General features: G+C 45.8%; 1 protein-coding gene across 1 annotated transcript in view; it reads right to left on the bottom strand.

Moving 5' to 3' along the window:
• Window positions 1-4071: 4071 nt before the first annotated feature.
• The window catches only part of cpne4a (copine IVa), a 50773-nt gene continuing 29502 nt past the window's right edge, over window positions 4072-25342 (bottom strand). The window contains exons 8-15 of the mRNA XM_070836097.1: window positions 20659-20745; window positions 17346-17405; window positions 15315-15448; window positions 13390-13444; window positions 12490-12541; window positions 9172-9305; window positions 7518-7754; window positions 4072-4203 (exon numbers count right to left, since the gene is read on the bottom strand). Of these exons, the coding sequence (XP_070692198.1) occupies window positions 4072-4203; window positions 7518-7754; window positions 9172-9305; window positions 12490-12541; window positions 13390-13444; window positions 15315-15448; window positions 17346-17405; window positions 20659-20745 (891 nt within the window). The remainder of the gene's footprint in view (window positions 4204-7517; window positions 7755-9171; window positions 9306-12489; window positions 12542-13389; window positions 13445-15314; window positions 15449-17345; window positions 17406-20658; window positions 20746-25342) is intronic.

The raw sequence follows: 25342 nt of genomic DNA, 5'->3' as shown, positions 1-25342 counted from the left end.
TCAGGTGATCTGGTGTCTCAGTCTTTCTGTCGCTGTGAATCTTTTGTCCCGCTGACAGAGGTAATGGCCTCCTTTCATCCGTCTCAAGCCGCCACGCCTCCGAACAAACAGCCGAGAGCTTTGATTATTGCCGCACTAACGCCCCCCCGCGCCGGCACTGACCCCCCTCCTGTTTGGAGACAATTCACTCATGTGGAAAAAAAGGTTTCTGCTCAGTTTATCAGAAGCAAAAGCTCCTTCCTGACAGCAGAACGTGTCTGAGCTGGAGAAAACCCACCGCTCACGAAGACTCACAGGAAACAGGTGCAGCTCATTGTTGAAGACTGAAGACACAGGACACAGGAACCTCAGGAACAGAGAACCTCAGGAACAGAGAACCTCAGGAACAGAGAACCTCAGGAACAGAGAACCCAGGTACTGTAGGACACTGAGAACGTGGATTAAATGGTGTTTGCTGGCTGCCATGAGGGGGGAAGTATCTTCAGAGCACCTGTAGTTCTGCTGAAGGACTGAAACCTCCTCTGAGGGAACACCACAGAACAAACTGTCCTCTGGGTGTTCTGAGCCTGGGCTGTCTGTCTACCTGCCTGCCTGCCTGTCTGTCTGTCTGACAGTATAGTAATGAATGGAGCTGTTCCTCAGTGAGACAGCCTGTAATAACACAGCGACACTCTCCTCTCACTGTTCAAACCTTTATTAGCAGAAGTCACTGAATACACCGACAGGTCACGTGTCCACCCAGCCGTCCTCCGCCTGCTCCGTCTCTGTTCAACAGACCCAGCATGTATGAATAGGATGCGTATGGAGAAGTGAAATGAGCGACAGGAGCCACTAACGGGCCAAACTCTCTGCTCTCTGACCAATCAGAGGGCTATCAGAGCTAACGGGGCTATCAGAGCTAACAGAGCTATCAGAGCTAACGGAGCTAACAGAGCTATCAGAGCTAACGGAGCTATCAGAGCTAACGGAGCTATCAGAGCTAACTGAGCTAACTGAGCTATCAGAGCTATCAGAGCTAACAGAGCTATCAGAGCTAACTGAGCTATCAGAGCTAACTGAGCTAACTGAGCTATCAGAGCTAACTGAGCTATCAGAGCTAACAGAGCTAACAGAGCTATCAGAGCTAACAGAGCTATCAGAGCTATCAGAGCTAACTGAGCTATCAGAGCTAACAGAGCTATCAGAGCTAACAGAGCTATCAGAGCTATCAGAGCTAACAGAGCTAACTGAGCTATCAGAGCTAACTGAGCTATCAGAGCTAACAGAGCTAACAGAGCTATCAGAGCTATCAGAGCTAACTGAGCTATCAGAGCTAACAGAGCTAACTGAGCTATCAGAGCTAACTGAGCTATCAGAGCTAACAGAGCTATCAGAGCTAACAGAGCTAATGGGTGTCTCAGCATTGAGCTCACTCAACTGGGAAACCTGACTTCGATGAGATTTATTGTAATTTGAGAGCTAATGACGAAGCATGTTTCAGCACTCGGTAGTATCGAAGCAGTTTGCTCGGTGCCATAAAGGCATCAGCCCTTGTAGCTGTTCAAGCATCTGATTAAGAGGACGAGGACTCATCCTGACACTCCTCAGGAGAACCACGCCAACCTGGACGACCTTCACGAGCCTCCTGCAAACAGCAAAGTGGCTCAGCTTAAAGCGTGGAAAACGGGTGGATGGATGGATGATGGATGATGGATGATGGATGGATGATGGATGATGGATGGAGTGTTAAGTCAGATCCTGACTTAAGACATCAACAATAAAAGAAAACCCAGTGGGTCTGTTCTACAAAGACAGATTTGGAGGTTGGCAGGTGTTGTCGCACAAAGTGACCAAAATCTATCACCATAATCTAGTAAAGTCTCCAAAGATACTCAGGTTGTGCTTTTATATCCACTCACACATTTTCATTTACATGTGAACATGCTTGAGAGTAGAGCAGCCCCTTCATCGGGTACATTGTAAACATCGTTATTATTCATATTATTCACTACCAGGAAACAGAAACCACTAGGACCGGGGAGTCCTGCATGGAGATTTGCATGCATAACAACAGTTCATGCATCTGCCTCGTCTTTAGAAAAAAAACAGTAGAGGATGCAGACGTCTGTGAAGGCAGCTTGCTTGTTCATCTGGCAGAAATCCAAAATGCTTTACAACATACGAACCTTACGAAATTTAGCAAAATCTCGATAAACTCTTATAAAAACAAACCGGGGGGGGGGGTTTCATACATTCCTTCATCAGCTGTTTCCCCGCCCATCATGCTGTCTGCAGGGAAGCAGCGTTTGAACTGGTCAGTGTGGTGCGTTTATGTGCTTTTCACGTCCGTTAAAAACACTCCTGAATGTTACGATCGGCTCAGCCTCAGGGGGCCCCGCATGCACAATGGATGCTAAAGGTGCTACGTTGGTATTTCGCCTGAAATAAGATGAAGTTCTTCCTCACCTCGTTGCTACTTTTAGTGCTACCGTTTCCCAGAATCCTCTCTGCTTCCTGTGACGTGTCCATGCAGTGTGGGATCACATGTAGCGAAAGATAACCAAGTTTTACGGCTTATGAGCCTTAATGTCACTGGAAAACTCAAGATGGTGGCTCCAGATGGTAGCGCTTGGTCTCAGCGGACAGTGGCACCATAGAGGTAATCTGTAAGACGTGAAATAGGCAGTGCTGGACGTTTGGTGTAGTCACTACTTGACTAGTTCCTGTGGCTGTTGAGCTAACTGCTGACATGCTAACCAAACAGTAATATGCTGATGCTAGCTAGCAAAAATACCTCAACAAGCTTGCTGACTTGTTATCAGTTAGGTGGTAGGGTAAGAATATCAGGGTCAGGACTCTGCATCGTAGGGAAATAAAACACTAAGCATGCTCTTCACCACACCTAAACCTAACCCATCAAAGCTGCTGATGCCTAAACCTAACCAATCAAAGCTGCTGATGCCTAAACCTAACCCATCAAAGCTGCTGATGCCTAAACCTAACCAATGGTTAGGTCTGACTTGCCTCTACCATCCTAGGAGAAAAAAATATTTGCCTACTGGTAAACAAACTAGCTGGCTAGGTCGCTAACTGGACAAAAAGTGATCTCAGTTCATCCGAATGATTGTATTGTACATTTTGGCAGTTTATACTGTGGCGGAAGAGGATTGTATAATTTTGGATGACGTGACCCAGCCGGTATGATAACAAACTCCTTTATGGACTTTGTGTCTTTCCCTGTCAGCATCGTAAACCTGTGCGTCAGGAACTTTCCTCTGTGGAAGAGCCGTTCACTGATTTACTTTGCCTCTAAGCTCAAAGGAAATAGAAACACAAACATTAGCAACAATTCTTAAAAGCATATCAAAAGTAGTGCTACATAGCTAACAACTCCACCCACAAAACACACCATTAATGGTTAGTGAAAGCAAATGTAAACCCTGTTTTTGTTTAGTGTTAATAAGAACTTAGATCTTGAATTAATGGACATTTAAAACCTAGAAATGAGCAATTACAGCTACTCCCACGACAGCCTGCCGCATACTCAGGTCTGAAAAACAACTCTGTTAGTGTTGGAGGATTCAAAATGAATTGTCTGCTATGATTCAGTCATTAACACATTGCCAACGTATAATCTGCATCCAAACAGCCCTGGCTGTCGCTCATCGCTGCAGGTTGATGAACTGTGCTGTGTCGGGACACACGGCTTCGGTGGTTTCCTTACATCGCTCTTTGGATGGTTACCCCTCAGCTACCGTACTTTGACGACTTCTTCTGCCTATTTTGGCAAACCCCAGTGTGTGCAACGGGCAAAGGATGGCGACAAGAAGGTTATATGCCTTATACTTGTTCTGAAGCAATTCAGCAAAACTTCATATAAAATCCCTCCCAGTGTAAAATGCAATGTGGAGCCTGGCGGGCTTCTTGTTGTGTCTACAGTGATGGCATTAACGTCTGAGATGAGCTACTTCTTCATGGTCAAATGCTGCATAGCACCTTTAACATCCGCATCAACAAAGAACAAAAGACAGTAAACATGTTTCTCAGTCCAGAAGAGGTTGTGCTGTCTGGTGGCAGCTCTTGTGGTGGCTCTCAGGGGCCGAACTGCCTGGAAGACTGGTACTCACTGGGCACTTTGGGCTTGATGCCCTTGCTGTTGTAGTAGTCAACCACCTGGTTGGGCACCTCTGCTAGCACGCTCTTAGCCAGAGCAGCTGGAGACGCCTGAGGAGGAGACAGGAAACATCAATCACACAGTGCTGCAGCACAAACACCAGCTGCATTGGTGTCTCCTGGTTCTTGCTTGTTTAGGGATTCTTGAATCCTTGAATCGTTGGGTCTCCCTTAATTAAAGAGTTTAGCCTGGACCTGTTCTTCAATGGAACGTGTCTTGAACGCTGTTATGAACTGGCGCTATATGAATAAAGATTGATTGATTGATGGATTGATTGAAAATGGCTCAACACTCCAGCTTTCTATTTAAAAAGGTTCTGTATTTCACAGCTGATGATTCACTTTCAAATTATCCATCAGGTCTTCGATTGACTTTCTTCCTTCCCGGCGGTCAATGTTTTCTAGTTCATTACTGCATGCAATGTTAGTTAACATTTCTGCAGATCCATCAAAGTGAATGTTTAGTCAGCTTAGCTGCTCTGACATTTGAACACTGAAGTGTCAGCATAACTTTCTGACACTTCCAGAATTATTAGATCTACTCATCAAATAGTCTTGGAATTTGCTGTAGGTGTTAAACAGTTTTACAGTCAGAGGGAACTCTGCCAGAAAACAGTTGGTTGATGTCCGAAGGAGTTTGAGGATCTCAGAGGTTTTATTCAGAGTGAGGGTAAAGTGGGCCGTGGGGTGGACAGACGGATTACAGCGCTAATGCCGGCGTTATACCGGACTGTTGTGGTTCAGGGGTCCCGTCGGTCTACGTACCAACCCTCTCCTATCGACATGAGCTTTGGGTAGTGACCAAAAGAATGAGACTGCAGATGGAAGTTACTGAAATGAGTTTCCTGCAGGGCGTCAGCCTTAAAGTCCAGGGGCTGGTTTCACAGACTTGGCTTATGCCCGGTCTTAAGTCGTCGTATCTTGGTCTGACCTAATAGTTACACCAGTTGCACCAACAGGGCCTAAGCCCTCCTCTCACTCAGACCAGGACTTAATGTGATGCCATGTGTGAGGAGCAGGCTGTTTGTACTGTGCAGTGTGTCTCATACTGAACAGCAGAAGACTGTTAACGACAACAGCCACTGTAGCGAGGACCAGGTTTAAGTCTAGTTGGTGCATACCAGGCTTAGTAAAGACCAGCTGGTGACCCTCTGGATCCACCAGGAGAGGCTGGAAACCCTGCAGGACATCTGGACGTCCTTGTTTGGAACCAGATAAGAGGCAGATTGCGGCTGGATGGACGTCCACAAAGGAACGTGGACTACACGGTGGATCCTAATGATGCTTCGTCTGCTGCCAGAGAAGTGGTGGAAAATGGACAGATGGACGGGTGACGGGTGGACATTGGAAGATCCAGACGAGGATTCCTCCAGACCCCGCAGCCCCTGATCTGCCGCTCTGAGGCCAATGTCAGCACAAAATATCAGAATCTAATCAATAAGCTATAAAATGTCCTGCTTCCATTCTCGCTGCCAAGTGGATGAAGCCTTTAATCATGACATGATCTATTTCTCTAGCTAAACTTTACTGTCCAGCACCTTTGAACTATGAAGAGTAGAAACAGTTTATCAGCAGCAAGCAGGACACAAACCACAAAAATGCTTCCTGCTTCCTGTTTGTCTTTCAGAAAAGATAAAGTGTGGTTGTGTTGTTTTTGGCCGCTGCTACTGGCCAATGATCGATCAAGTCAATAAAATCAACTTGACTAAACTTGCCTGAAATGAAGGAAATCAAAGAGGATCATTAAAAAAGGTCAGCAGCAGCTACATGATTGGTAGTTAAATAACAGAAGGATTTAACCCCTCATATCCATCAAACAGACACAGATATACATACTGTATGTAATGTACTGCAGGCATATATACAGTATATATTCATGACTAAACTTAAAACATCCTTCTTTTAAACCTGAATCTATCTCTCCGTTCACTCCTTTGGGGGGAAGCGGCAACTGTAATTGTCTGATGGAGTGTCAGTCAAGGCTGCTCGTCTCTGCCTCGTTCTGCTGCTGTCAAAATGAAAATTGCCTCCTTTCGGGCCAAAGACAGAAGCTCTCATTTATCACACAGATTAAACCCAGGAGGGAAAATATATCCAGAGCCTGTAAAATGAGTCCAGACTGGAGAGATGAATCCACAGTGTGCTGTACCGTCTGTAACCTTCAGACTTGTTAAAGACTGCAAATTCATTTGAGAAAAATAAAAAAAAATTCCCACTGTAAGATTGGTTGGCAGATTGCCACTCCATCTTCCTTCTTTAAGGGTGAAAACTCATTCCTTCAGTTAGTTCACACTCTCGTCCTTCTCCACTTCCCATGTGCTCTGATCCTGATTGGAAGTAGTTCTTTCTCCTCTTTCTGCTTCAATAACACTTCACAGTCACCCACCGTCATCACAGGGTCACACAGACTTACATACACAGTATAATCTCTTAGAGAGGAGAAGATGAAGAGATCTTTCAAATTATCACACCATCTGGTGCCCATATTTAGGGCGTTTTGTAATAATTTACTCCGTAAACAACAGTCTAGAGAGGAGCAAAGCTTAATTATGATCAAATAAGGACATGGAAACCAAAAACTTTTTAGAAATAATAATAATACAAAGTGAAAGAAAAGAGGAAACCAATGACTTTGAGTAAAGCTGAATTAAGAACGGACTTAACCTGATGCAAAAACTCATCGCAGGCGAGTTTTAAAAAACTGTTGGAACAGTTTGGGGAACTATTACTGGTTTCTAAAACAAAAATCAGGAAATTATTCAACTAGAGGTCCAGTAATAATGATGTCAGCTGTTTGTAATTTCCCCAAGAACATGCCAACACACAGAGTAAACTAATTAGTGCTTCATTGTTTCTCCATTGTTTCTGGAAATCTCCCAACTTTCCCAAGAGGATGACTCATCCAGACTCCATGATTTCCAAGCCAATTATTGATTTCCTTTTTAAATAAAACAAACAGGTGATGCCCAGTCAAACAGGAAGGGCTTCATGAGGAATGAAAGAAAGGCTTCTGAGAGCTAAAATTCAGCAGGATTCGAGGACCTGCTCAGGTTTATTGCTGTGTCTGCTTGGTGTACTCAACAAACCCTTTCACATCGGATTCTGCCAGACACAAACGCCTTTTACAAGATTCCAATAATTTGATCAAGAGCGTTTTTGAAGTGTTGGCCAGAGATTCAGTCCATTTTCTGGGTCTGGGCTTTTTTGCACCAACAGCGTCTGAATAATTATAGAGGACCTAAAACGGTGCCCTGGGGAACTCCTCAGTAGGGAGGACAAAGACAGCACCAGCAAAACTCACTCCTCTTTAGGTAAATGTACATCTATGTTTTTTACTTTTTTTTAAATCTGTCTGACAGACTCACATGTTTGAAGTTGCGGAAGGGGACGAACTGGACGATGTCCCGGAGTACGGGTTCTCCTTTGGGCGATCGCAGGATCCCGTCGTCGCCGTCCAGCATCTGCATGTCGCTGAAGTCGGCGTTCCCAATCCCGACGATGATGACGGACATGGGGAGGTGGGAGGCCTGGACGATGGCCTCCCTCGTGTCGGCCATGTCGGTGATGACGCCGTCTGTCAGGATCAGCAGGATGAAGTATTGCTGCCAGACAGAAACATCATTGGACTTTTCTCCTTGTTCCGGTCAAGTTTAATCTTTTTTTTCATTCTATCATCTCAGACTGTGTAACAGTAGAAGAGAGCTTTGAGATTACTGTCTATAAAAACACAAATGTATTTGATGTGTTTTCTGCAGTGCTCTTGGATGTAGTGAAGGGCAGTTAATGTCAGTGGGTTTGCTAATGTTGGATGAATAAGCACTCACCTTATTATGAGCTAAAACAACACCACTTTTTTCCTTCACTTCCTCCCAGATTCCCTGATCTGATGTTTAGTCGAGCAACAGCACATCCCTGTATCCCACCATCAAACAAGGATCAGCAGCTACGTGACTGTTGTCATGATTCGGCTCTGATGTCTCCTTCCTTGTGTTTGGGTTATGACTCTGATCTTTAAGGACTTTTGAGGTAAGTTTATGTAATTATGCACTTCCCCAGTTATGTCTTCCTGTGAGCTGGGTTCTGTCAGAGGTTTCTTCCCACTGAAGGAAAGATTTCTTACCATCATCTCCTGGTTTTTGCTTTGAACTCTTTAATCATTGCGTCTCTCTAAATGACAGCTTGTTCTGCTCTTTTATCAGATAACATTTGTTATAGATTAGGGCTTTTATGGACAAAGATTGACTGATTGATTGATTTTGTTGTACTCTTGTCATGTTTTACCTCACTTCCCGTCCCTGTGTGTTTTCCCGCCTTTGTGATTGTCAGCACCTGTTCCTTGTCTGCCTCACCTGTGTTCACTCCCCTCGTCAGCTCCCCTCCCTTTATATACCAGCACTGCTCCTTTGTTCTCTGTTAGCTCGTCATCAGTGTGTGGTTGGTTTCTGTACCTGAACTTGTGTTTGTGTGGATTTCATTTGCACCTGCCAGCTTTAGTTTGTCAGTTTTTTGTGCTACAAATAAGCTCTGAATATCAGCCCCTGCATTTGCATCCTTTATCCCTCCATTTCTGACAACCAACCCCCCCCTTTATGACAACTGTCACCGGGTTGAATACCCAGATGGCAGCCTCCTGCTGCCTTTGAGCAAAATGTTCTGATGTGGATGTCAGAGGACAGTGAGGTGAAGCAAACTGTTCTGATTCCAGTCCAGACCAGTTTGGCCTCGAGTCAGGCCGCAGCCAGTCTAAACCATCGGCTATCATCTGGTTTAACCCCTGGGGTCGAGGGCTTCTGGTGTAACCAACAGATATCTGGGCCAAGACTTCCTCTTCTGTGCTCCAGTCATTGTTCATCCAGAATGAATGCAGATAAATTAAAGGCTAATAAAAGGCTGACTGTTTACCTGGATGCAACTCGGACTACAAACACAAACATCTTGGCCCTTTGCCCCCAGATGAGGCCTTTCTATGTAGGCATCAGGCAGCAGCAGGTGGGGAGTGGCCTGTCAGGAGAGTCTCACCATGGCCTCTTTGGTGTGGACCTCCTGCGAGGCGGAGTTGGCGACTTTCTGGATGATGGGGGCGATGTTGGTGGGACCGTAGAGCTGCAGCTTGGGGAGGCAGGCCTGGTAGGCCTCCACCACACCCTGGATACCTGACGGAAAATATTAAAGGGAACATTGTGCATTTTTAATGTCTTTTCAACATGAATGTGTCTACACTCCCTGAAACTACGAGTGAAAACCGTCTTCTCTCTCTTTTTCTGCTCCATCGTTCAGTAAATATGTGTGAAAATGCTCTGTTTAGTTTTGGCCCCGCTTGTGATGTCACACAGGGATCTGCTGATCATGTGACCTCGTCCAGTGTTAGCATGTTAGCTCGGCTAACTCATTTGCCCTTCAGAGACGGCAGAGAGGATGCACAATGCGGTGGGCGGAGCCTGCTCAGGGAGGTAACCAATCAGAGGAGACTAGGCTTTCACGGAGGCCTTAAAGAGACGGAAGCTAAAACAGAGCGTTCAGAAAGAAAAGAGCAGAAAATGTGTCCTTTGGACATTAGAGCATGTATCCTAGTAGTACCCCAAGTACAAATGAGCAGGATGTGTCCTGTAATCAGTGAGAGGAGCTAAAAAAGGGACTAAATTGTCAGCACACACAGCCGGTCAAATCAGGAAGCAAAACCAAACTTCTGGTTTTTACAAACTGCTGAATTGTCCCGAAAATTCCTGAACATGAACACAAAATCCTCTTTAAGCCGAGAAAATGGCTCCGACTTTCCCTCCACAAATACAACCTGCCAGAAAAAGACACCACCGACTGTGGAGGGCAGTCAGGTTCACGCTGTCTCTCTCTGGATGTGTTTACAGGCGTCCCAGCATGCCCGGAGGCAGCAGTGATGTGATTTAATGTCTGAAGGTCAGCAAGTACAGCGTCTCCACACACACACACACTGTGTCTTAATTAAGAGTGTCGGTGTTGAAGTGTCTCTCTGAGCTGATCAATGACCTTTAGCATCCGAGAGGGCGAGAGACCTTCAGCTGAGCAGTGTGCCCCCCCCCCCCCGGCCTGTAAACAGTCGGTCCTGTGAGCTGTGCTGAGAACAGAGTGGACATGACTGATGTGTTTCACCGTTCTATATGCTGATGTTTGTCTGATCGAGAAATAAAGCTCTTGAATGAAATGAAAATCTGTTTTGTTTTTTTTTTCTTCAAGTTGATCCACTATTTAAAGCCCCCCCCCGAGGAAAACTGTGATTTTGGGCATATAAATAATATTTGACTTGAACTATTGAAGGAATAAAGAATATTTGGCCAGAGGCTCCAAACACAAACTTTTAATGAGGTGTGTGTGAACAGCAGAGGAGCAGAGGTCCTCCTGGGGGGGGCTGTTCTGTTTTATACCTTCTGTGTCTTGGGCCCATTTTTCTTTGCTGTTATATTTTATTTCTCTGCAGCTGCAGATGAGACGTCATTAAAGGCTCTGATGCTCTCACGGTATTTAAATGTACCATCACACTAAACTAACTGTGTTGGCAGAAGGTGATTTGTTCATTTTAACAGAGGGTAGAGCACAAAGGGTGCCCCCCCCCACACACACATACAGAGTACATGGCCTACAATGTAGTACAGAACTGGTCATATATAGTAAATGGTTTTAAAGAATATTTGAAATGGCAGCTTGAACAGCGCCGTGTCTTATTGGGTTTCTTATTACTGTTAACAGAGGGCACTCTGTAACTTTGATGTATAAATAAATAGATGTATAAATGCTGTATGAACAAAGATGATGATGATGATTATTATTATTATCCAAGCTGCTTGTGAGGTTGTGCAATTGTTGCACCTGCTGTTACTCACTAACCAAACCCAGGTACTATAATAAGTTTTAAATGAAAACTAAATTAGCATAACCACTCCCACCAGGCCCGTCTGTGTGGCGGTCCGGTTTTAACTCCGTCCTCCACGAAGCTTCATCTCCATCAGGAGAGTTTCAGAGTGTTTCTCCATCCCAGATGAACCTCTGGTCGTCATGGTGTTAAAAACTCTCTGAGCGGCGGACGTCTGGCCTGGTGCCCCCCCATTAGAGAATAATACTGATGTGCTGCTGGAATCTACCACTGACAGTCTGCGGGGGGGGGGCTTTTATTTTGAAAACCGAGTGGATTCTCTGTTGTTTGCCTGTCTGACTTCCTGCCGCCTCCTCTGCTGTCAGAAACTGACCAGGAGTGAATCTTTAGCGGAGAGTCAAGACTCCTCTGGGGGGGTTTGCTGGGTGAGCTTTTGTTATCCCTCCAGAATAAAGCTCTAGAAAACAGAGGCTGCAGAACCTCATAGAGAACCTGTCTGTTTTTAAGGTTCCTTGAGTCTCAGTGATCCACTGATAGTCTGAACATCCAGGGGTTCGTCCTCTGCAGACAGGAGCTGCTGTCTGAACATCCAGGGGTTCGTCCTCTGCAGACAGGAGCTGCTGTCTGAACATCCAGGGGTTCATCCTCTGCAGACAGGAGCTGCTGTCTGAACATCCAGGGGTTCGTCCTCTGCAGACAGGAGCTGCTGTCTGAACATCCAGGGGTTCGTCCTCTGCAGACAGGAGCTGCTGTCTGAACATCCAGGGGTTCGTCCTCTGCAGACAGGAGCTGCTGTCTGAACATCCAGGGGTTCGTCCTCTGCAGACAGGAGCTGCTGTCTGAACATCCAGGGGTTCGTCCTCTGCAGACAGGAGCTGCTGTCTGAACATCCAGGGGTTCGTCCTCTGCAGACAGGAGCTGCTGTCTCTTTTATTTGACTAAATACAGGACAGCAGCTCCTGTAATGAGCTTTTACAGGCTGATATGTTGGCGTTAGCATGTTTCCATCCATCAGATCATCCATTGACTTCCTCCATTTTCCAACAAAAGTCAACGTTCTCTCTGAAATAAATGAGTTTCTTCCCCCCCAGACTGACCGGGGGGGCCAACTCCAAGCTAAATGAGCTAAATGATTAAGAATCAGTGCAGTAGAAGAAGAAGAAGCAGCTCTTCATATGTTAAAAAAAACAGATCTACTTCAAAATACAATGATGGGATTTAAACAGCAGGAGCAGCAGCCTGTGATCATACTGGGGGCTCGGGGGGGTGACCCACATACAGATTACCATGACTGACCAGAGCAGAGGATGTTACTGACAGAAGCAGCTTCACAGAGATGACGACATGACGTGGAGTCACCTGAACCTCGTCTTCATCAAACTAATTCTCACATCAAACCCGTTCAGACTTCTGAGGCTCAAATGTCTGAGTCACTTTTTTCCTCTGTTTTTCATTTTATTTTTCTAAAGCGAGCAGGAAATCAAAGCGCCTACCTGCACACTCCGGGTTCTCCTCGTTAAAATTCACTGCAAAGTCGTGGGAGACCTGGAGAGAGAGAGGGAGGATGGGGGAGGAGGGGGGAGGAGGGGGGAGACACAGGAGGTCTGTTTGATCTCTGCAGCAACAATGAAATAATCACCATCAGTCTCTCTCACTGACATCTCCTCCTCTTTCATTGTCTGACTTTTCTAATCTGATGCTGCGTTCACTTCATGTTGGACAAACGAAACACGTCTGTCATGAAAACTAAAGAGAACACATGAATTGATTAGAACCAATATAACGTATTAATATCCATTTTAAAACTCAAGTCAAAATGAGACGGCAGCTACTTAGATCTGCTATGCTAGCTGCTTTTATGCTAAGCTAGCTACCGTTAGCCTTTATTGAATATAAATATGTGGCACAATAAACTGACTGGTGTCAAAATAGATATTTTGCATTAACAGGTATAAGCTAACGTTAGCTTTAGCATTATTCAAGGCTAGCCGCGGCTATCTCGCAAGCTAACGCTAGCTTTTAACTTCTCTGGAGTCGTAATAGTTGTTGTGATTTACCTGATAAACCTGAATAAAACTCAGGTCGTGAAATTAAACGCCATCTGTGATCTGGTCCAGTCACTGAACTGAACCCCCCCCCACACACACACACTTACTGACAAGCTCAACTTTTATTTGTCCAAAAGTTTCACTTAAAACACTTGGATGGACACAACGTGCACTTTTTATCATGATGTGAACGCAGCATCAACAGGCGCTGCATGGCATGATGGGAAGGGAAGTGAAGGGGCCGGTTGGTGGTGGCTGGGGGGGGCCCAACCAGTAGCACCCTGGGGTGACGAGGAGGCTGGGTCCGCCTCCCCCCTGACAGACAGCATGCTGGAGTGAAAGTACCTTGTAGTCGGGAGGGATCTGAGCACCGAAGCCAAACGCCGGGAACATTTTGTCACTGAAGAAGAAAAAGAAACAGAAAAGAGGGGGTGAAGCTGGAAAGAGGCCGGAGGAGGGTTTGTGATTGGCTCCCAGCAGGAGGTAAAGAGCGCCGCTACTTCAACACAAAGCAGAGAAATGAGCCCTGATTGGCCGTGGGAGGGTCTGTGAGGCCGGGACCTGATCACTCCCCGCTCAGATCATACGAGTGGAAAGAACAGAAATACTGAAGGGACCACAGAAATATCACAAAAACAAGGAGACAAATTCTCCACTGGTTTTAATCTTCTGCTGTTACTGCTATTGACTCTTATTTTGAAAGGTAAGCGTTAAGGATTTCATTTTGCAGAATAAAATATCACTTTGTTTGATATATTTGAACTGAAGGTAAACAAATGTAGAAAAACCAGTGACACCCGCTACCTAGCATTAGCACTGTGCTCTGACCTAGCTAACGTTAGCTTATAGTCTATAAGTTAGCTTATGTTAGCCCAGTCAATGCAGCCTGAGCTCCAACCAGGAAGTGTTAGCAGCCAACAGAGAACCCAGAGCCGCTAGAACCTGTTCTCCATCAGGATCTGACCTTTAGACAGTTATTAGCTACAGAGGATGAGCGCTAACAGGCTAACTTCATGGCTTTGCGCCCATGAATAAAGCTAAGCTAACACAGGGTCCAGAAACACAGGTGACTCATGACCAACACGTGTGCATAAGGTGTTAGCTTGTAGCGTTAGCATGTAGCATGGAGCCGTAAAATCCTTCTATCAGACTGGAACAGATCAGAGATCAGTCATGAGTGACAGCATCTCTTTAGCAGAGCGTTGCCGTGTGCGTGGGAAAAGGGGAGTGGTGATGAGATACAGCTAGCGTTCTTTAGCATTAGCATACAGCTAGCTGACTCTCAGAGAAAATGACAAACCAGCATGGTGTCGGGCTCATACAGCCATCTATCTTTCAGATGTGAACTTGTCCGTGCTGACTGGTGCAGCACAATCTGTATCTAAAATAAAGGAGCTTCACAGAGGAACTGACACACATTTATTGTAGCGCATCAAATATGTTTGCATGTATGAGCTCAAAGGAAGTGATCCTGGGAAAAGATTGAGTTCGCCCATCGCTCTCTGTGATCCCATCAGCGCTGAGGAGCAATAGGTGGCGCCGCAGCATCAATGACAGGCTCATTACTCAGTGGTTTCAGTGACTCAGTGAGAGCTTTCTAGCTTCAAACACTGTTTCTTCATTTCAATCTGCTGAAGGCCTGAAGACAAAAGGAGCTCAGACCCTCAAAATGAAGATGTTTTAACTTCAGGGTTTCTCTTTCGCACAGAATAAATTACAACCTTTACAAAAATATAATGACATAAAAGCTGAGGTGGGACAGGAAGTGAAGCCTGAAGGGTTTTAAGTCTCTCAGGCGAAAGAAGAAAATCAAAACGGGCAGCTTGTAAAACCAAAAGATGAAGAAGTGTGAATGAAGAGGATGAGAGGATGTCGGCTCTTTTGTTTCTGAATAAACCGTTTAGTCACAGAGCAGGAGGTCCAGACAGAATGCAGCCATGTGATGATGGACACCGCGACTCTGCTTCCTCCCGCTGTGCAGAAGTAAAACCAAAATATCTGGCAGGTAGAGCTGCGGCCATCTCAACTATTTCTGATTTTTTAGTTTAGCTTACCTCTCCATGTGAGAGGATGGGGGGGCTTTACTGCAGCCAGCCACCAGGGGGCGATCCAGATGTTTTGGCTTCACTTTATGGGAGCTGCCACGTCGTCCATGTTTATACTTAATCTGTGGCCGACGACAGCCTTTTCTTTAACCTGCTGTTTTTAGTGTATTTGTCCTTTAATGAACGACTCGTCTGATTGGTCGCTGTGTGGTGATGCGGACCGACCTGTCGTAGTCCTGGCAGATCTCCCCCACGGCCACCAGAGCCTTCAGGTACTCGTTGGGCTGGTACGGGTGGATGTAGTGCAGAGAGCAGCTGTTTCGAGGATCTCCGTTGGAGGCCGTGAAGTCGATGGCTACCTGGAGACACGACAGCCAATCAGAGAGCGGCGACAGATCGATTAGCTTTAACCGTGTAACGTGTCACACGCGTGTCCTGTAACTGTTCCCTTCAGTTAAAGCCTGCATGGTGCAGGTCAGAGTTTAGCTCCACTTCCTGCTTTGTCTTTTTCACTTCCTGTTGTGATTAAAGTAAATTAGTCAAAAAATAAGTCACAGGTCTCGATCCTGATTGGTTCACACAGCCTGCGGTACATTTCTCAAAGTCGTGAACACACATCCACGTTAACCTGATCCCACAAACACACGTGAAATGACCACGACCTCTAATCCTGGGCTCTGATTGGCTGCTGGCTGTGTGTTTAAAAGTGATAATGGACGCCTGCTAAGTGGTTCAATCAAACTGTTTGTTCTCCGTCTGAGTTAAAGCGTCGGCTGCAGTAACCATAGCAACAGGGATGCCGTCAGAGCCTCTGTTAGCAGCATGTTGCTACACCTCACTAAGCTAACGTTAGCTTATCGCTAACAGTGAGCATAACGTAACGTAACATGATCACTCTCTGCTCACGTCTCCGGACTGTTTAATCATCAATGATCGTGTGCATGTGACCACCGGACGTTCAGCTCAGAGCTTCAGTAACGTCACACACTAGTGTTACTGCTATTGTTGTCCAACACGCTGAGAAATTATATTTATCTTTAATTATATAGAGACTTCTTTTTCATAACCAGGAATTACTGGACACCTTGTCGGCTGCATGCTAGCAGCACAAAGGCGGTTCTATACGATATAGCATGTTCTGACCTTTGTCGTCATGGCAACAATGAAAAAAACACACGATTGTAGTTGTGACACGGTGGCAGGTTGGTAAGGTTTAGGAGAAGATGATGGTTTGGATGTAAATAAGTTAGTTAGTCAGCATCCAGTGGTGCCAACCATGTGAGCCAGCTGGTCACCAAGGGGGCTCCATAAGGCTCCAGAGTCAGGCTGCATGCTGGGGAGGGAAGAACTAGCAGAGCCATTTTGAAAGGGGTCTGTTGACCTCTGAGCTCCAGATCCTCAGCGTGTGGTGGAGATCTGGTCTCTGGACACACTCTGCATCTGAATCCACTATAACAGGACTTCAGTGCAAAATAAAGTTCTGGTTTGTCTTCAAACAGCAGAGTGTGACAGAAACATGTTTCCACTCAGCCGACTGTGAACTGAAATAACCTGCTGTCTGATTTCACAGTTTCCTCTGGAGACGACGTGAAGATTGGACACGGCGCTGCAGAGAAACACGCCTCAGTCCTGCCTCACTGCTGCTCTGCCTGAGCTTTCTACACCTTCAGTGAGCTTCTGAGCCTGTGAGCTCTCAGGATTATTTGAGAAGGACACGAAGAGAGAAGCCCTTTTCCCTCCCGACCGACCGTTTCCTGACGGGATTAAACATTTTAACGGGAAGTGAACGACAGGGAGACGCTGAGCAGCATCGCGTTTGTGCCGCCGCCCGACTGGAGGACGTTTCCAGACGTCAGAGGAAGTTTACACATCAGACACATGTAATGTTTTAGTCTGACACCTGTCGTACCATCGCCGTCACTCTGGAGACACCACACGGGCTGCAGCTTGTTAAACTGGTTAAACATATCGACCTGGCCTTATGGGTCAAACTAGTTAAACTGGTCAAACTATTAACTAGTTTATTGACCAGTTTAACTAGTCTGGTCAAAGTGGCTAAACTGGTCAGATCCCGGATGCTGAGGCTGCTGAGCGTGTTGTCTTGGTTACCGTTTCTATGGTGACATCAGAAGTACTCTGAGAAACACAGGACACATTTTCTCCTGACGGGAATATGAAGCAGAGAGACGACCTGATTATGACCTGAGAGTGTGTGTGTGTGTGTGTGTGTGTGTGTGTGTGTGTGTGTGTGCTCACTGTAAACTGGATCTGACAGCCCCCCATGATGTAATCCAGGAAGGAGTGCATCTTGATGATCTGCAGACAGAAAACAGCAGCCCGACATGTGATGATGAATATTTAAAGGCTTTAATGTTGCGACATCAAACGCGGCTCAGGCGGCGGCGTTGACTCTCTCTGACATCAGCTGTCTGAACACCAGCTGACCGCCGGCGTCCAGTCACACTCACACAGGTGTAAACGGCCTCTGTGGCGAGACATTTACACATTTTAACATTTCACTGTGACAGCTTTGGTCCAGGGAGCTCAACTGACTCCAGCCTAAAGGACCAGGACACCACTTTTACACCTGAAGATGAGCCTGCTGGTCCCAGTTCGTCCTTCTCAGCCTGTGAAAACAAAAGTTTCTCTGGGGGAGAAGATGACCCACAGATTTCTAACAAAAAGCCTCTGTTACAAACACGTGGGGTTTTAGAGTCATGGCTGATAAACACATCCAGACAGAAGCTATCACTGAACAGCTGTTCATGTGTGCACACGTATGTGGTAATATTATATTATATTATATCATATCAGTGACTAGCACACACACACTGAGCCCAGCAGAGCGTAGCCTCCTGCAGCTCTTTGGAACAGTTTCTGCATTGCAGCTAATCATTAGCATCGTTAGCATGCTCACAGCTAACCACTGTTAGCATGCTGACAGATAACCACTGTTAGCATCCTGACAGATAACCAATGTTAGCATGCTGACAGATAACTAATGTTAGCATCCTGACAGATAACCACCGTTAGCATGCTGACAGCTAATCACCGTTAGCATGCTGACAGATAACCAATGTTAGCATGCTGACAGATAACCACCGTTAGCATCCTGACACATAACCAATGTTAGCATGCTGACAGATAACCACTGTTAGCATGCTGACAGCTAATAATCACCGTTAGCATGCTGACAGCTAACCACCGTTAGCATGCTGACAGCTAATCACCGTTAGCATGCTGACAGCTAATAACCACCGTTAGCATGCTGACAGATAACCAATGTTAGCATGCTGACAGCTAATCACCGTTAGCATGCTGACAGCTAATAACCACCGTTAGCATGCTGACAGATAACCAATGTTAGCATGCTGACAGCTAATCACCGTTAGCATGCTGACAGCTAATAACCACCGTTAGCATGCTGACAGCAGATAACCACCGTTAGCATGCTGACAGCTAATAACCACCGTTAGCATGCTGACAGCAGATAACCACCGTTAGCATGCTGACAGCTAATCACCGTTAGCATGCTGACAGCTAACCACTGACTGTGTGCGGTGCATTGTTGACGTTTCTTTATCAGGTTAGGGACTGATGAGCGCGACAGAACATGATCAATATCTACAAGCTCTGAAAACAAGTCCAGCATTTTAACTGTGATTGAAATTGTGATGAAAACTGAGACATTTTAGTGTTTCAGTTATTTGTTGGGAGTCTGGACAGAATCTCAGACCATCTGGTCTCACAGGATCACTGTACTGTTGGTTAGCTTTGGTTTGACCCAAAGTCCCAAACAGGTAGTTAGTTAGTTAGTTAGTTAGTTAGTTAGTGTATCTGCCTTAGTTTAGTTTTTAGTTTGGGCCTCAGTGGTGAAGCTGTTGGCTCTGACTGGACCTGAATGATGGGAGAGGACTGTTATTATTATATATTATTGGATGTTTTCATCACATTAATGTTGCAGCAGGTGAAGGTGAAGCTCATTTAAAGCCTGTACACACCTGTACACAGGTACTTTAATAATCCATCATCATTGATTATTCTGTGGTGGAGGAGAAGGAGGACGAGGCATGAATGGTAGTACTCGGGTAAAGTACTTAGTTACAGGTGAGTGACAGAATGAGATCAGAGGGACTCGTTCATTAGACATCACCTGAAGGAAGCAGGCCGCCGCTCAGACAGGTGGACCGTCGCTACCTGCAGCTCGTTAGCGCTCCGGCCTGCTAACCTGCTCTCATTGTGTCATCTCAGCACTACCCCGCCTGCTGCTCCTCCTCCTGTTCCCACTCAGACGGCTCATCTATCAGGTGGAAATCATTTGTTTCCGTGTTGTTTCACCTCCTCCGTGTCAAACCGCCGTGAACTCGCTCTGAAGGGGAACTCTTCACGTGCTGAGTGCCATCAGGCTAAATGTTATCTGGCTTCCATTTCGCCGGCAGGATTCCCCAGACTCCCCTCGCTCGCCGTGAGGGCGCCGCTCAGCATCGCCTGGCAGGAAATGTCAGGTTATTCAGGCTGCTCAGCGCTGCATAATTGGCTCCTCTAACAGTCTGCCGGCCAGGCACCAAAACACAACCTGAGGAGCGCCGAAGGAGAGCCGAGGATGGAGAGCAGGAAAGAGTGTAGAAATAGATGTGGTGATGTGATTCAAAGATCAAAGACATCAGTGAATCTTTTAACGTCTGGGCCTTTAAGGAGGATCTAAACCCAGTCTGCTGCTCACACGAGCCAGATCTCACTCAGAATGTCGTCATTCTAGGGGTAACAGTGGAACATTAGTGTGCATGTATGTTATGTTATTGGCACCAGACTCCAACATCACCCCCCCCCCTCTTGTTCCCATATCAGACAGACAGACAGAAGCTGCACAAAGAAGTTATTCAGAGACTTTGGAAGTTTGGTTTTGGCAACAGGAACTATTGTTTCCTCTGCTGGGAAAGTAGGAGGTTAAAGGTGTAATTAGATATGTGGCACAGTGGGACAGCTTTCCACGATCAGTATCATCAGGGCCAGGTCGAAGGGGTGAATATCTGAAAAAAGGCCTTGAGAGGTTGAAACTGTGTTTGAAAGCTTTAAATCTCATTAAGAAATGTGCAGGATTGAAAAAGTCTTGAAGGCTTACACGATGATTTGGTAAAGAACATTTCAAATCTCTGCAAATGTTCTTTCACACTGAGTTTCCTTCAGCGTCCTTCAGTGCTTCACAAACACATCTCTGAGTTCCAGGTCTGTCGCTGTTCCTGCTGTGAATTTGCTTGTTTTGCTGTTTAAAACCTTGTAAATGATCTGAAAATGGGTTCACACATGGGGATTAGAAAAAGCTGTTTTTTTATCAGCAGAGTAATAACAACACATCTGAGAATCCCTCCGACATGTAGGAGTCAAAGCAGGACTTCAAACACCTGAGAGAAGAGCAGTGGACTCAGGACAGAGCCTTGTGGCACTCCATGTTCGGCTTTTAATCCAATTGAATGAAATAAATCGCCTCTCATACTGTCACTTGTAACTGTGGTTGTTTAAATGTTTGTCTATGATTGAGATGAGGTGTTTTAGTGTGTGGGTCCGTCACCTTGCACTGGTTCAGAATGACGATGCCAGAGTTCTTGTAATTCTTCTTCTTCACTTTGTATTTGGGATTAATGCACGGCCACTGCACCTGAAAGAAACAACAGCAGTGAATGGTTATATATATATTCACAGGACAGACAGGGGTCATTTAATATTTAGTTAATAGACATCACATACAGTAACTACACTGAGATACAGAACTGTCCGCAGGGAAACAATAAATGCTTTAAAGCAATTGATAAACTACATTTAATTCTTTATTTAGTCTAATTGAGATCAAATTCACAGACACAGAAGCACAGAACAGAAAACAGCTTCAGTTCAAGTGTGATGCTGTTGCACCCTGACTGTGAGTATTCAGTTTTGTGCCCTTATTCTTAAAAAGACCGGCTCAGATTGTTATTCTAAGTGTCTGATAGCATAGATAGACCTGGAAGATCCTTTTTGACTTTTTTATTGTTCTGTGCAAAGCCACCAGACTCCATTGACAAAAAACGTGATTTTGATATGAGAGTTGCTGCTCTGCTGTTGCCTCCGTTGTTTGTCTGTTTGTGTTTTTGGACTTTGGTGTTTTAAAGGGTTGGTTTGGATCCAGCACAATACAAACAATAACACAAAAAATGAACCATTGGAGGCAGCAGCAGAGCAGCAGCTCCTGTGTCCTGTTCTCTAAAATCCCTGTTTTAGTGAATGTAGTCTGGTGTGTGTGCTGTTTGTGGTTAAACCAAAAGGATCTTCCAGGTCTCTCTCTGTAGGGATCCTTTCCATGATGCTGTCACACACTTAGAATAACACTCTGAGCCTGTCAGTGGATCAAACAAGCACTTTTAGTTTTTCCAACTTCCCTCTTGAAAATGTTGGCACTGCCATATTTCCTCATATCCAAAACGCCCTCAGAATAATGCGGCCTGAGAACATCCAGCATGAAGGCTGTCCTTTTAGGAGTAATAGAGGAGTGTGATCATGCATGTAACCACAGTTGTTCTTGTGAGAGCACTGATAATAGCAGCACGTTGGGGCTTTTAGCTGAAACCCTTCAGTTTGAGGTTCAGTGTTTTGCTCTGGGACCAGGAGGAGATTTGAACCATCAAACAGGTGATGAATGAATGTTTACAGATGCAGAGAGAGAAGCTAAACACCAACCAGCTGCTGTTTCCAGGTGAACACACTCATCATTCTTCCTCAGCGCACGTGTGTGTGTGTGTGTGTGTGTTGATTACATAACATTACAGAGGGCTGACTGCTGCCCGTTATTCCACCTGACAAAATAGAATAAAAGCCTCCAGAAGCTAGTCCCTGATGAGTCCGTTTGTCGTCTGCATATGAAGAACAGGACCGCGCCATCGCAGCGAGGTCGTAACCGCAGAGGCGTGACTACGTTAACACAGCAGAGAACAAAAGAGCATCATGGGTAGCAGCAACAGTGAAACAGTTCTCCTGTTAACACACCAGAGGAGTCTGAGTACAGATACACACACCTGCAGCCACACTGTGTGTGTGTGTGTGTGTGTGTGTGTGTGTGTGCATGGGCGCTTAGTTCTAGTTTAAAGTGGGGGTGCATAATTTGTGCTGAGCGGGGGGGGGGTATGACAGGACCGACTCCACTTCATTAACCTGACAGTGCCGTTTCCTGCCCTGCAGAGCCTCAGTAATGAGCGCTGAAGTTTATGGTGCACCATAAAATATTAGTTTCTCTTCTCTTCTCTTCTGGTTTCAGCAGCGAGCGACTGAGTGACTGAATGCAAATATTTAGTCGTTTCTTAAGACAAACTGCATCTGAGCTTTTGTTGTGTGTCTGATTCAACATCAAGACCTTTTCAGTCTCTAATCCAGTAAAAACATGAACTCTGAACCCTAAAAGAAGTAATTAACATGTGTGTGTGTGTGTGTGTGTGTGTGTGTGTGTGTGTGTGTGTGTGTGTGTGTGTGTTATTTATTTGTTTCTGGTAAACACTTTAAACATTACATCATTACTATATGGACCCCCTCCCTACTAATGTATGACCTGAACATTATTCCACCATCTATACTCATATATATATTCATATATTTACATTGTTCATAGATTGCTGAGGTTAAATGTGTGTTGTGTTCGCTCTCTTGGCCAATAAATCTGATTCTGATTCTACCTCCTCAGCTTCATGTCCGTCCTCCTGCAGCCGTCAGCTGAACCAAACGGACTATTTCAGTGTTCACAGACTGTGGATGTGGCTTCACGTGTTAAAGGCCTGATTCTCTGGTAAACGTCCACAGTTAATGAGGGAAAACGGCTTCTGTGAGGACGGCAAATATAAAATTTAATTCACATGCTGCACACGACACAGACAGAACTAATTTAGACCCATTTCCTGATCAAAAAGTGGGGGTGAAAAAACACACGTCCGCTCCCCCAGGTCTGTCAGTGGGGGCACGGGGTGCATTTACGTGTCATGTAACAAGTTCTGACTACAAATTTCAACTCACGTTTCATCTATCGGCTCTAAAAACTACAATACCCATGAGCCTCAGCCACCGTTGCCATGGAGAAGCAGCCGGTCAGAGCGGTAGCTAATAAAAACGTTTCGTTGCCGTAGCCTGCTCTGTGATTGGTTGTGTTTGTCGATGAAATGCACCTTGGGAGCCGTAGTTCACGTCTGGCACAAGGATTTGAGTGACAATAGATGTTCATAGGCCTTTCAAACTCATAATCTCACGACTGGAGAGTTTCCGTGTCGTCACTCAGGTGACGACCAGGGCGCCGTTTTAAAGACGTTACTGAGTAAAACTGTGCAGAAGCTCATCAAGTTAAATGTCATTATTCTCTTTGTGGATTGATTTGGTTTCTTATTACATGACAGGAAGCTAAAGCTCAGTGATATCTTCAGACACGTTCATGTGTTTGTGTCTCTGATACCATAGAGAGTATTGATCACGTCAGGAAGTCAGCTGGTTCACGTCTCCAGGAGGAACCGATGAGGGCGGAGCCACAGACAGGAAGTCAGGCGGAGCCACGTGTTGACGACAGTAATAAAAACATAGATTAACTTCCTGTCACATGGCGCCCTGAGAGTTAAAGGTCAGAGGATCGATAACGTGATGCCTTCATCACCGTCAGGACTTCCTGTTTCCAGCTCCAGTGTCCCACGGCAGGCGGCTTTTCTTCGGTTCTTCGGTTAATGAGCGCCGCGCCATCGTTTCCTCAGACTGTCACGCGGGATCGTTACGGTGACGCACTCCGGTCCTCGTTAGCGGTAATGAGACGGCCGAGAGCAGGCGGCCGCTGTTGTCATCTTCAGATAATTTCCAGAGGAAGAACCTGAGCGGGTGGAGACAGGGCGCCGCTAGCGGACGCACGGCGAGCTCAGCAATTAGCGGCTGTTTCTCTCTGACAGCCGCGTCTTCATCAGCTCGGCCTCCTGGGTAATTACAACACCGTGTCCGTCTAACTAAACCCTAGGGTGCGTTTTTAAAGGGTGCTAATTGGATCTTTCATGGAATCCTGGAGCTGCAGGACCTGATGGAGATCAGGTCATTTCTGCTTAAATGTCCCGGGTCAAAGTATCTGTGTTTGTAGCCACGTTAGCGACGCCGCTCCAGGGAGCAGAACGCCGTCTGAGGGTCGGTGCTCAGAGCGCCGAGCACGGCTTCCTCCTGCCAGAAACAGTAAAGGAACATTCACCCTAAATACAAACCCGACGCGGCCTTAAGTTTTATGGGACTTTCTCTTCCTCTACATCTCACCCCGAAATCCCACCGAGCTCATCGGCATCTTGTTCCGTCCTCCTTCACCTCCAGCAGGAGCGTTTCAGAGAGGTTCTCCTGCTGATCAGAGCTCCTGCTCAGGTTCAGCTGGTTTGGTCCTTAAACTGATGCTGGAGCTTCTAACGGGATCAAACAGGCTGTGTTTCTTCTTCTGCTGCTGCTTTAAATGTGTTTCTAACAGGATCAAACAGGCTGTGTTTCTTCTTCTTCTGCTGCTTTAAATGTGTTTCTAACAGGATCAAACAGGCTGTGTTTCTTCTTCTTCTGCTGCTTTAAATGTGTTTCTAACAGGATCAAACAGGCTGTGTTTCTTCTTCTTCTGCTGCTTTAAATGTGTTTCTAACGGGATCAAACAGGCTGTGTTTCTTCTTCTGCTGCTTTAAATGTGTTTCTAACAGGATCAAACAGGCTGTGTTTCTTCTTCTGCTGCTTTAAATGTGTTTCTAACGGGATCAAACAGGCTGTGTTTCTTCTTCTTCTGCTGCTTTAAATGTGTTTCTTGGATGTATTTCCTGCTTTTTTTCCACACTTTTTTTGATTTCCACGCCGCTCGCCTGGCCGTTATACTCGATCAGACCTGCTCTGTCAAGGAACCTGTCTGAGACACGTTTGTTATCAATTGGCACTGCATAAATATTGATTGATTGATTGATTGATTCTCTCTGAGTGTCCAAGGTGGCCAACAGGAAAACCTCCGAACGCTTCATTAAATACAAACTGGACTCTGTGGGACTTTGCGTGTCTTAGTCTGACCCCCCCTCACCTGTTCCCAGGTGTGACTTAATATGAAAACTCTCAGTCCAACAACCAATCAGAGCAAAGAAAGCTGTGATGTCGCGCTGAGCATCCTGTCCTTCTGATCGACTGAGCAGGAAGACTTTAGCAGGTTAGCTAACCAGCTAGCTAACCAGCTAGCTCCTCCACGCCATCCACACAGACGCTAC

The sequence above is a fragment of the Pempheris klunzingeri genome, chromosome 8 (assembly GCF_042242105.1).
Source record: "Pempheris klunzingeri isolate RE-2024b chromosome 8, fPemKlu1.hap1, whole genome shotgun sequence".
Taxonomy (NCBI): Eukaryota; Metazoa; Chordata; class Actinopteri; order Acropomatiformes; family Pempheridae; genus Pempheris; species Pempheris klunzingeri.
Note: the sequence above shows the minus strand (reverse complement) of the source record. Positions and strands in the feature narration are given on the sequence as shown.